This window comes from Nyctereutes procyonoides, unplaced genomic scaffold, assembly GCF_905146905.1.
Source record: "Nyctereutes procyonoides isolate TBG_1078 unplaced genomic scaffold, NYPRO_anot_genome, whole genome shotgun sequence".
Taxonomy (NCBI): domain Eukaryota; kingdom Metazoa; phylum Chordata; class Mammalia; order Carnivora; family Canidae; genus Nyctereutes; species Nyctereutes procyonoides.
In genome coordinates this window covers 3,774,122-3,786,435 of record NW_026575043.1, presented here as the reverse complement: position 1 = coordinate 3,786,435, position 12,314 = coordinate 3,774,122, and the positions used below count along the sequence as shown (strand labels likewise).

General features: G+C 51.7%; 2 protein-coding genes across 3 annotated transcripts in view; one reads left to right on the top strand and one right to left on the bottom strand.

Annotated features, from left to right (window-relative positions):
- GPLD1 (glycosylphosphatidylinositol specific phospholipase D1) overlaps positions 1-4,107 on the bottom strand; it is a 62,189-nt gene extending 58,082 nt beyond the window's left edge. Inside the window, exons 1-3 of one of the 2 annotated variants that reach the window (XM_055323065.1) lie at positions 3,704-4,107; positions 1,864-2,177; positions 1,335-1,417 (exon numbers count right to left, since the gene is read on the bottom strand). In XM_055323065.1, coding sequence (XP_055179040.1) covers positions 1,335-1,417; positions 1,864-1,886 — 106 coding nt within the window. In that variant the 5' untranslated portion in view covers positions 1,887-2,177; positions 3,704-4,107. Of the gene's footprint in view, positions 1-1,334; positions 1,542-1,863; positions 2,178-3,703 lie in introns of those variants that run through there. The other variant, XM_055323066.1, reaches the window with a different exon arrangement.
- Positions 4,108-4,247: 140 nt separating this feature from the next.
- The window catches only part of ALDH5A1 (aldehyde dehydrogenase 5 family member A1), a 28,801-nt gene continuing 20,734 nt past the window's right edge, over positions 4,248-12,314 (top strand). The window contains exons 1-4 of the mRNA XM_055322609.1: positions 4,248-4,565; positions 8,061-8,144; positions 9,031-9,201; positions 10,891-11,007. Coding sequence (XP_055178584.1) covers positions 4,248-4,565; positions 8,061-8,144; positions 9,031-9,201; positions 10,891-11,007 — 690 coding nt within the window. The remainder of the gene's footprint in view (positions 4,566-8,060; positions 8,145-9,030; positions 9,202-10,890; positions 11,008-12,314) is intronic.

The window sequence follows — 12,314 nt, the reverse complement described above, 5'->3', positions numbered from 1 at the left end:
AAGTTTAGGATATATTAATCTATCAGGATCTTTGGCACCTACTGAATACAGGTAAGCAGTTATCTGATTTTATTGAAATTTCATATTTCATCTGTGTTTAAACTCTAAGGATTTAAACTATTCCATTTATACTTATTCTTGAATATTTCTGTTTACTTATTCTTTTTCATCCCACTTATAGTTTTAGCAATTTCAATTTCAAAGAACTTACACTTGGAGAATATTCTCAAATTCACTGAGAAGTTCGGCCTCCTTAATTCACAGAAGAGGAACACAGAGAAAATGAACCGCTCTGAGTCACATCCTTAGTTTACAGCAGAGCTGATATCAGAACCTCAGTCTAACGCTCTTTTCTATTATTTCCTGACTCCCTGTTAGCAATAAATGTGCTTGGAAAGAACACTGGACCGGCTGTCAGGACATGCAATCCTAGGCCAGCACACTAATGAGCTCACTGTGAGATGCTCCAGGTGAATTCCCGTACGTGAAATATAGGGTCGGGGCCCAGGGACTTCTTGTGCCCTTTCAGAAGGCAAAATTCTGGGATCATAGGTTCTCATTCACCAGCACTCAATGCCTTGGTCTATCTTGCACTGATAAGTTTTCACACTTTATTTGTCATCTTGTTTTGATTTGTACCTTCAGGCTAGTGGCCTAACTAACTATAAAATATTCTTATTGTTTCTATCTAAAAGAAAACCCAGATATCAGGTATGTTTGAAATCAATCCAAAAATTGTTACAGAATATAATCCTATCTGAGTACTTTCCAAATTGGTTTACATTTTCCATCAGTTAAAGAAATATTACAAATATACCTCATGCAAGAACCAAGCCTACCATGTACCTGTACCTGATACTCTGCTATTACCCCCAAGCTCATGGATACCAGCTCCCCGTAGCCTGTCTTCCCCAGCTCCTGTCATCATCCTGGGCTCCTCCCTGAAGCCAGCCACTTGACTCAGGGGACCCACTCCCGTGACCACGAGTGGCCCTGTACAACATACTTGGAAATATAAACCAACAAAAACACATTCCTCGCCTCTACCAAGTTCCACCCATCCTTCCTCCTCTTCCATTCTATCAATCCTGTTTCCTGGCAACCTCTAGGTTATCCAGCTCCTCACTGTTTGCCCTCATGAAGCAGGCCTCCCTCCCTCGCCTCCTGCCTATCCCTCTACTGACTGGAGGAACCCACCTGACTCTCCACTGCCTGGCTGCTCACTGCCGTCCGGGGACTTGTCGTCTGTACTTGGGCCCGACTTCCCATCTCTTCCTTAATGCCTTTCGGCGGACTCGGTATCCTTACTACCACGGCAAGGTGCAGGCACTTACCTATCTCTATGTGCGTGGAGATGCCGCATGGTGATCCTCCTGGGCAGAGGGAGCCCAGCGTGATCAGCAGGCCAGGCCAGAACCTGCAAACGGACATGCCTTGTTACTCGCTGCTCCTCAGAGACATGAAGCGCTCAGAGTTGTGGCAGCAGGCCTGCCACCCAGGCCCAGACCCACTGCTTTCCCTCTAAGCAGGTCACTGACATGGAAAACCAAGCCTCATTTCAAAATAATAACACTTCCCAGGAAGCTGTTTAACTACTGTTTAACTTCACCAGAACAGCAAACAAACCCCTGGGAGAGAGGGAGAAAAAATAAAAGCCATCAACCAAAATCTGAATGCCTTGAGGTAGAAGCATTGCCACTTTCTCATGCAGGTGTCCTCCAGATTTCTTTTTAACATGAAATTTGTATGGTGACACTAGCAAAGCTGTCTCCAAATATTCTTTGGTTTCTTCAAAAACGAAAGAGAGAGAGAGAGAGAGAGAGAGAGAAAGAGAGAGAGAGAGAGAGAGAGAGAGAGACTCACCTGTCTATATTGAGAGTCAACATGCTGAACCACCTCAGCTCACAGGGGCTGATCTCCTGGGCATCCTTTGCACATTATGTATCAGGGTGCCCTGTGTCTTTAGCCTCCAAAGCCACAAGTGCTGGGAAAGCTTTTATGACGATCAGCTGGCACCGACTTCTCTTTCAGTATTTGGCAACAGATACTGACACTTGCATGGGATTACACAAGAGCAACCACTCCTGGCCGCTCTGCTTTTGGCTGTTCTTATGGGGCTTATCTCGAGCCTGTTGCATGGTCAGATTCCTGCACCGCAAGCAAAGATGCTGATTCCACTGGGGGTGGGAGACATGGAACAGATTTAAGACCAAGAAACAAGGATTCAGAAAATGCTAGGTTCAGAATACACCTGTCAAGAAATATATAGTCTATTGCACTTAATCCGTGGGAAAAATTCGGTGAAGCTCTTCATGGAAATGGTAGTGATTTTAATGTAGAAATTATTATTATACATGAAAAGCAAGAAAGGAGATCCTGAAAGAGTGGGAGGAAACCGTACTCATGCTCAGGTGAGCAAATAGAAGAGATTAGGAGAAGATGGGAAGATTAGGTGTCTGCCAAGTTTCCTCTGTAACCTTAGTTTAGCCACCTGCAAGCCCCAAGGAAAAGGATCCGACAGCTCTCCCCCAGCCCTGAGGGCATTCGGCCCAGCTCTCCTGGCTGCTTTTAGGCCAGAGGCCATGAACTAATGTGCTTTGTCTGGCTAAGTGGGTGTTTTGTAAACATAGTTCTAATCTCCTCCTTACTGCAAGTGGGGGAGCAGATGGAGAATGGTGGGAGTAGAGGCGGAAGTGCCCAGATGAGGACAGGCGAAGAAAAAAGGTCCCAGGCACCGACAGTCTTGTCCTCATGGGCTCTGGTGAGCGATCGCACCCAGCCAGGCTCCCGGGAGCCATGGGGCAGCCTAGGAGCAAGACAGGAATCAGGGGGGATTGTCTCATTCTGAAAGGGGTCTTGCAGGGGCACAAGACAGACAGAAGGGGAGGCCAACATCATGAATTTCCTAGGCCTTAGGCATTTTTGCTTTTGTTAGGTCCCCCTCCTCCATAGAGATAAAAAGAAGTCATCAAATTTTACATCTCCAATGGTCTTAGTATATTTATAATCAAACTAAAAAGTTCTCTTTTTTTCTGATTTTTAAAAGAAACTAAAAAGTCTTGTATGCCCTTAAAATTACTATGGGCCCTAGACAGTGTGCCTATTGGGGAAGTTAGCTCAAAAAGGGAGAGGGCACTGTTTGAAACCGAACCTTAGGAAGATAAGCGACTGATTTTGGATCAACAGAAGCAGCCACGGTGTCTCAACAGTAGGGCGCCCTCTGCAGGCAGCAGGTGGAAATACGCCAGGTCCTGCGCCCCCAGTGATACCTATAGGGCAGCAGCCTCCCTCCAGGACCTCCTCTCTCCCCCCTCCAATTCCTTGGATAGAATACAGAAGAAAGTAACGAATACACACACACACACACACACACACTCCGCTGTTCCCACTTCTGCTAGATGCGACTCACTCAGGGCTGAGTGACGCCCACTCAGCAAAAAACAAAGGCAAAATTCAAAGTTACCGCCTCGGCATTTTGCAAGTAAGAACCTAAGGTCCTAGAGAAAGTGGAAGGCCCACAGGCTCCGGGGGAAAAAAAAATACAGCAAGAGACTCAACTCAGAAGGAGCCTCGGAGAAGCAGAGGTGTGCTGAGACTAGTAATGCCAAGTGAATGCACAGAAATGGTCTTCACTGCAACCCGCACATTCCAAAGGGAGCCCCGCGAAATACATCTTTGCGTCCTCGTTAAAGCTGAGGCTTACCCTCCCGCTTCCAGATTTCTAGGCCGATGTCTGCTGGTGATCTGAACTCAGTCGATTCAATTCTCGCGAATGGTGCCATTGACTGGTAGAGGCCTCACTTCCACTTTCCTAGTGGCTCGTCCTAGGCCAGTCACTACGCCTCTGAACCTTGCGCTGAATTTACCCTCGCAACTCTGCTAAGCAATTGAATATACGGTCTCTCACAACAAACGAGAACCTTCTACGGAAAAGAGAGAGGACGGAGGTCAAGCAACGTGTCCAAGGTCGCGGAGCCTGTCGACAGCAGACTGGATTCGGGGCCGAGGCGGCCTCTCCCCTGCTCCCGGGGAACCGGAGAACCGGAGAACCGGAGAACCTGTCAACGCACGCCCAGGGGGACGCCCGGGCGGGCCGCCGCGCCCAGGGCGCACCAGAGGGCGCTGCTCCGCCGCCGCGGCCCCGCCGCCGCCTCGCTCCTCCGCCGCCCGCCCCGGGCGCTCGTGCGCGCGCTCGCCCGCTCGCCCGCTCGCCCGCTCGCCCGCTTCCTGCCGCGTCCGCCGGGGCCATGGCGACCTGGCTGCGGCGGCCCGGCCGCGGGGCCCCGCGCCTCCCGCCGCCGCCCGCCGGCCGCGGCCCGCGCCCCCGCTGCTCCGCGCAGCCCCGCCGCTGTGCCGGGGGCCCCGCGGGCCTGTGCGCGGCGCTGCTCCGCACCGACGGCTTCGTGGGCGGCCGCTGGCTCCCGGCCGCCGCCGCCTTCCCGGTGCACGACCCGGCCAGCGGCGCCGAGCTGGGCTTGGTGGCCGACTGCGGGGAGCCCGAGGCCCGCGCCGCGGTGCGCGCCGCCCACGAGGCCTTCTGCAGCTGGAGGCGCGTCTCGGCCAAGGTGAGCGCGCTCGGGGCCCCGGACGCCGCGTACGGAAAGCGGGCGCGTCGCCGCCGCCCCCCGCCCCCGGGCAGGCCCCACCGGGCCCCACCGGGCACACAGAGCGGCGGCCCGGCCCCAGCGCCGCCCCCCGCCCCCCGCCCCCGCAACCGCGCGGCAACCCCAAGTCACTGCCCGCGCCGGGCGCGGTGAGCAGGTGGAGGGGCCTGGCCCGGAGGGACTTGCGAGCACAGGTGGCCCTCCCTGGCCGCTCCAGCCTCACACCCGAAGGCTGCGGGGGGGCCGGGGCCTGGACTCGGGTAGGGGCCGGGCCATCCTCCGGGGTTCTGCCTGGCTGGGGAGACCGCTGTGCCCTGACGTCTCCTCGGCTGTACACGGCCTTCGCGCTCGACCCTCCGTGCCCCCTCCGTGCCCCCTCCGTGCCCCCTCCCACCGTGCCCCCTCCACCGTGCCCTCACCTCTTCTTGTAAAGACACCGGGCGTATTGGGTGAAGACCCCCTTCAGGGACCGTATTTAACCCTGATGGCCTCTTTCGAGACCCTGTTGGGAGATCCTGGGGGTTAGGACTTGAACCTAGGAGTGGGGTGGGGACGAGGCACCCCGGCACACAGGGTAGCCTCATTAGGGCGGGAGCTGCAGAGATGAAGGGAAGAGGGAATTCAGCTGGAGCAAGATTCGTGAATCAGGAGCACGCCTGACCCGTTTGTAGACCAGCAAGGAGGCCAGGGAGGATCGGGAGGCCGGTAGTAGTAACCGAAGGACAAGCTGGATCCAGGGGCAGGTGTAGACGTGGGTTTTACACTGAGGGAAGTAGGGCGCCCTTCCAGGGTTTCAAGCAGAGCTGTGGTCAGGCTTGCATCTGGAAGGGGCACTCTGGCCACACATGGAGCATCTGCGGGGGGGGGGGGGAGGCCTGGGGGGGGGGCAGAGGCCCCTGAGAGGGCGCTGGCAGGGACGGAGCTAACAGGGCGGCTGCTTGAAGCAGGGTGCTCTGCAGGAGGAGTCAGCTGGAGGCCCTGGCGATGTTAGCATGTTAGCGTGTGAGAGGAGGAGGGGCCAGCCAGGACCCCCCAGGGCTTTAGGCCATAGCCACGGGGAGGAAGGAGTAACCAGCAGGTCCCCCGGGGAGGGGACGAGGAACTGGGGGTGTTACAGGTTGTCCAGGAAGCTCTCCAGCCCAGTCTCTGCTCCAGGGGTTTGGAGGGCTGGTGCTGCCAGGACTGCTCACGGACACTGTCACCTGGTGTTCATGTCACACACCTCACATCAGTGCCCTGGAAAATTAATGTGCATCAGTTTGTCCTGCAGGAGCTGGAGCCTTCTCAGTAGAACCTTCCTTGTTGGAAGGATTTGGAGAGTCTTGCTGAGTAAGCGGTGGGCTGAGCTTTCCCAAGGAAGCCAGGTCCACCCGTGAGCGAGGAGAGGCGGGCTCTGGTGCCACTTGTAGAGCAGCTCTGGCCCACCCCTCTTGACCCCAAGCCTGTGCTGTCCACCCTGCTCCCTTCCCTGCCTCCCCCCACCCCCCAGCTCCTGTGGTCTAGCTCACCTGTTGCTCCTGCCATTGGGCCCATCAGAGCACACAGCCTTACGCCGTCCTCCCTTCTCGGAGCTGCAGCATGGGCCCATAGGCCTTGCCTCACCCTTCTCGTCAATGTTTTTTTTGTGTTGCCTCACATTTTTCTTGTTCGTGTTTGAGGACCCCCTGTTTCCCACCTTGTGAACTCCCAGAAGATCTCAGAAAATGGATATTTACAAGCTTTATAAGCTAATGTATTAGTTACTGACAGCTGCTGTAACAAATCAACACAAATTTAGTGACGTAAAACAACATGACAACACGAATTCATTCTCTTACTGTTCTGGCAGTCAAAAGTCCAAAATGTGCTGGCAGTGCTGTGTACCTTCTGGAATCCCTAGGGACCCCTGTCCCCATTTCTAGAGGCTGCCCTCATCACTCCAACCTCTGCTGCTGGTACCTTCTCTGACTCTGACCCACATGCCTCCCTCATATAGTGATCTCTGTGATTACAGTGGGCCCACTGGATGATTCAGGATCACCTTCTCAGCTCAAGATCTTTAACGTAATCACATCTGTAAAATCCCTTTTGCCAGGTAAGGGAACAAATTCACAAGCTGCAGGGATTAGGATGAAGATGTCTTTGAGGGCCATTAGGGTGCCTGCCACAGCTGAGTACTGTACTGGGTGCTTTATGGGTGCTTTACCTAGTCCTTTCAGTGGCTCTCTGAGGCAGAGGCTTCATCTGCGTCCCAGCTGAGAGGCTCAGAGTCCACCATCCACCATGTGTCTCTGCTCAGGTGGGCCTTGAGTCCCACGGGACCCCATGCACCCCAAGCCTCCCTATTGGAGTCCCACACACATGGTTCCTCACAAAGACCGCAGGAGTTTCCTGGGGCTGCTATAACAAAGTACCACAAATCTGATGGTTTAAACAACTGAAACACAATATCTCGGTTCTGCAGGCTCAAAGTCCAAAGTCTAGGGCTGGTTCCTTCTGGGGGTTCCGAGGGACGGATCTGCCCCAGACCTCTGTCCTTGACTTGTAGTTGGCTGTCTTTTCCCTGTGTCCCCTGCTCCCATCATCTTCCCTCTGTGCATTCCTGTTTCTGTGTCTAAGGTCCCTCTTTTTACAAGGATCCCCCCTTTATATGTTGGAGTAGGGCACACCCTAATTTTAGTTAACAAAACTTCAAAACTTTTAAATTTATTGAAAATGGAACTTCATGCTAACTTGATAGCCTGTAAAGACCCTATCTCCAAATAGTGCCACCTTCTGTGGTTCTGAGGGTTGGAATAGCAGCGTGTCTGTTTTGGGGGCTGACACCATTAACCCCTAACACGGGGCGTGCCTCCTGAGGGCCGCCTGTTGCCCCCCACCCTGGTTCCTGATGTTTGGCCGGGACCTTGTGTTTTCTGCCAGCAAGTGGGATCTACTTTGCATTCCTGTGCTTCTCACGCTGTTCCGCGTTCTCTCATTCTCTCTCAGCCGAAGCGTGGGCTTTGTGTGAGGCAGGCCATGTGCTCAGATCTTTTGTGTGTGTGTGTGTGTGTGTGTGTGTGTGCGCGCGCGCGCGCGCTCAGATCTTTGATTTATTCCTCCAGGCCAGGCCCCCTAGAGCTGAGTCTTTCCTCTCTCACCCAGAGTAAGCACTGGCCTGTGGTCCTGGATCCCTGCCTGCTAGTGTACACGGTGACCAAGGATCTGTAGCTAGCTGTGTGTGCTGGGATAATCCATCTTTGCACTCTTTGACAGAAGTCTCTGTTTCTCTTTTACAACTTATGACTCAAGACACCCCTTTAGATGCAAATTGGAATGGAATCTTCCTTATTGCTTATCAAAGAAAAGTCTTTTATGCCTCAGTTAGAAAGAAGAAAGGTCAGTGTGTGTCTCCCTGAGTGAGAGACCATACAGCAACCACCTGAACACACGGAAGATTATTTTGTATTTATTTTGCTGTTTTTATTTCCTTCCCAGGAGAGGAGTTCGCTGCTTCGGAAATGGTATGACTTAATGATGCAAAATAAGGATGACCTTGCCAAGATAATCACAGCTGAAAGTGTAAGTCCGGGGTGCTAACCTGCTTCCCTAAGAAACTGTACGGAGTGCTCAGGCTCTAGCTTAGAAGACTAGGGCTGATGTCAGGGCTGATCTGCAACCAAAAAAAAAAAAGGAAATTCCTTGCCTAATGATCAGATATCAACCAATCATTGTGCCAGGCACCAGCTGTGTCTAGTGAAGCCAGGCCCTCATTTTGCTGGAACAGTTTGTATGTTCTACCTCTGACTAATATACGAAAAACATGGATGGAGCTAGATGGTATTATACCAAGTGACATAAGTCATCCTGAGGAAGACAGGTGTCATATGATTTCACTCATATCTGGAATTTAAGAAATAAAACAAAAAGAAAAAGACAAAAAGAGACAGACTCATATCCAGAAAACAAACTGGTGTTGCCAGAGGGGAGGTGGGCAGGGGGTGGGGAAATAGTAATACTACTACTACTGGAGGCAGAGATTTTGAGTGGAACTCTGTAGGTAATGCTTTCCCACCATGCCAAACGTTTTCTCTGTGATTGCCATGGTTGATTTTTTTTCTCTTGTTTTTGTACGATTAAAACGTGCCGGTGGTTGCTCCGTAACTGTAATAATGACTACAGCAGGAAAGATGAGAAGATGTCAGAAGGAGAAACAAGTGTGACGCCACCCTTCTCGCTGTCAGGGATCCATACAAGATTGTGGTCTGGGTGGCGGCCCCCTTGTTTTTGTCACCACCTGCCAATTGGCTTTCTAAGACTCCCACCAGGGTCACGAGTTTCTCAACAACCTTGGGGTTTTGTAATGAGAGACTCGTCTGCTGTGCGTGCAGCCTGGAGAACTGCGAAGTGCAGAGTCATGCTTTTGTTGTTAGAAGGCAGCACACTGTCCTTTTCTGACTCCATTTAGGGGAAGCCGCTGAAGGAGGCGCAGGGGGAGATCGTCTATTCCGCCCTCTTCCTAGAGTGGTTTTCTGAAGAAGCTCGCCGCATCTACGGAGACGTCATCTACACCCCCGCCAAAGAAAAGCGGGCGCTGGTCCTCAAGCAGCCCCTTGGGGTGGCCGCAGTCATCACCCCGGTGCGTGCACTGGCAGGACAGGCGAGGCCCTGGGGTAGGAGGTGGAGCAGGGATTGGGACAAGAATGACACCTCATTCTTTCTTATGAAGAGGCGTGCTTCCCCCACTGGCTCTGGCACCTGTCTTCTTTCCTGATTCCTTTGCTGCCTGCAGAGGACTGTTTCCTGGTCCTCTGTGATAGCCAGGTGCAGGTGGGAGTGTGAACGCCTGTGTCCTGTTGCCTGCAGCGGTGGGATGACCCACAGCAGGACCCAGGGGCTTCTCTGACGTGGCATTAAAGCTGCTGCTTCTAGGCAGTGCCTAGCCCATTGGAAATGATCTTTTTTTTTTTTTTAAGACTTAAGATATGACGCATTTAATGTGCTGTGGTTTGGGGAAAATTTTATGCTTAATTTATGATATCATCAACAGCAAAGCATTAGCGTGCCTACCAGCAGGCACTGGGCCAGGTTCTGGAGGTGAAACGGTTTTCAAACACAATATTGTGTCTGACTGGATGGAGCTGCAGCATGCTTGTGGGGCATGCTCTCTCTTGGTGACCCCACCTTTTATGAGCCCATCTGTGAGGTCCCCTGTCAAGTCCTCTACAGTGCCAGCTGGTCTTGAGACTGCTGTTCTGTCCTGGCTCGGCACAGTTACAGACAGACACCCCCTTAGCCTTGACTGACTGGGTGCGACTTGAAGCTCACTGTTCACTAGTTGCATAAGCTCAGGCAAGTTACTGAGCTGCTCTCAGCTTCCCCAAAGTAATGTTCTCATTATTCCACAGTCTAATAATACCTCAATGGGTCAGGATGATGACTTAATTAATTATGATTTAATTTAAAAGTGCTTGAGAGTAGTGCCTCACACAGAAGAAGCACTCTGCAAGTACTTGTCAAAATAAAAACTGTTGGGGCAGCCCCGGTGGCTCAGCGGTTTAGCGCCGCCTACAGCTCAGGGTGTGATCCTGGAGACCAGGGATCGAGTCCCACGTCAGGCTCCCTGCATGGAGCCTGCTTCTCCCTCTGCCTGTGTGCCCCTGCATGGAGCCTGCTTCTCCCTCTGCCTGTGTCTCTGCCTCTTCTCTCCTCTCTGTGTATTCTCATGAATAAATAAATAAAATATTTAAAAAAAAATAAAAATAAAAACTGTTAATATAGATATGGAGATACCTACAAGTGTCTATCTGTAAATAGAAGGAAGTAATCATCTGCCATTTCCAAAATTACCTTTACTAATGTTTTCTCCCAAAAGGCCAGCAAACTATGGCTTTCAGGGCCAATCCAGCCTGCTGCCGATATTTGTAAATAAAGTTTTACTGGGACACAGCCATGCCCGTTCCAATACATACCGTCTGTGGCTGCCTGCACTTTAGAACCAGGGAGTGGTTTTGACAAATTGTACATCCCTAAAAACCCAAATATTTACAATCGGGCCCCTTACAAAGTCTGCCAAGTCCCGGAGTGGACAGTCTTGTACTGTTTTAAATTCTGGAAAGGTTTCCTGTCTTTACGAGCCTTTGTCGGCAGAGTCCCTGGAGTTGACAGGTGTCAGGTGTTCTGAGCTCACCTGAGCAAGAGCTGGAGCACTACTTTATGAGAGTCCATTTATGCAATGGAATTTGTTGAATGACTTCTGACTTGCCTTCTTGTGCACCTTCTTGTGCAGTCTGCCCTCTCTCATACTTTCTGTGCTCTCTGACCCCAGTGGAATTTCCCCAGTGCCATGATCACCCGGAAGGTGGGGGCCGCCCTGGCAGCTGGCTGCACTGTCGTGGTGAAACCTGCTGAACACACGCCCTTCTCTGCCCTGGCCCTGGCCGAGGTGAGTATCCCCCCACCCCTGTGTGTGCAGAGCTGACAAAGTCCAAGTGAGGATTATTTATTCAGGGCAGAAAGAAGCAGATTCGAAGCCTCCTTCTTTGGCTACATCTCACCCTGGATGGTGTTTTAATTTACTAGCAATTATTTTAAGTCAGTTTGTTTGTTTTGTTTATTTATTTATTTTAAAGATTTTATTTATTTATTCATGAGAGAGAGAGGCAGAGACATAGGCAGAGGGAGAAGCAGGCTCCCTACGGGGAGCCCAATGTGGGACTCAATCCTAGGACTCTAGAATCACCCTGAGCTGAAGGCAGACACTCAACCGCTGAGCCACCCAGGCGTCCCTTTATTTTATTTTTTTAAGTAGGCTCCACACTCAGTGTGAAGTCCTATGTGAGGCTTGAAGTCACAACCCTGAGATCAAAACCTGAGCTGAGATCAAGAGTCAGACACTTAACTGACAGAGCCACCCAGGCACCCCTAAGTTAGATGTTTAGAAAAAACAGTGAATGGGGGATTTTCTGACATTTGTAGACAATATGTGTTTTTGGCTGCCCTAAAAATAGTATCTGTCCATCAGTTTTATTAATTAGGCAGGCATACAACTAAAGTGTGGGCATCTCTCACATGTAGGGAACCTCTTACTTACCTCTCCTTTCTCCAGTTCAATCAACATTCAGGAAGATCTCACCATTCTTCTGTTTAAAACTCTCCAGTGAGGGAGCGCCTGGGTGGCTCAGTGGGTTAAGTGTCTGCCTTCAGCTCAGGACATGATCCCAGGGTCCTGGGATCTCCTCCCGTTTGAGGCTCCCTGCTCAGCAGGGAGTCTGCTTCTCTCTCTACCTCTGCCCCTCCCCCCCGCCTGTGCGCTCTCTTTCTGAGAAAATATTTATTTTTAGAAAATCTTTAAAAAAACAAAACAAAACAAACAACCCACAACTCTCCAATGGCCTTTCATGTCCCTCAAAGTCCAGACTTCCTACAGTACCCGCCAAGGCCCTGTAAGATGCCACCCTCCAGACCCTAATCCCCCTCTGCCCTTACCTTACCTGTCACTCCAAAACCCCAGACCCCTCTGCTCCGGCCTCTCTGGCCCCTGCCACCCCACCAGGCTCACCCCGACTCAGCTCTACACCTGCCTTGTCTTCTTCCAGAAAGTTCTTCCCCTGGCACACCCAAATGCCACCTTTTCAGGGAGGCTTCATGGGCCACCCTGTTGGAAAAGCACAGCCTCTCACTCCCATGCCCCTGATCCCCTTCTCTGCTTTATTCTTCTTCCCTTAGCACTTAGGGCCACTTGACATACCT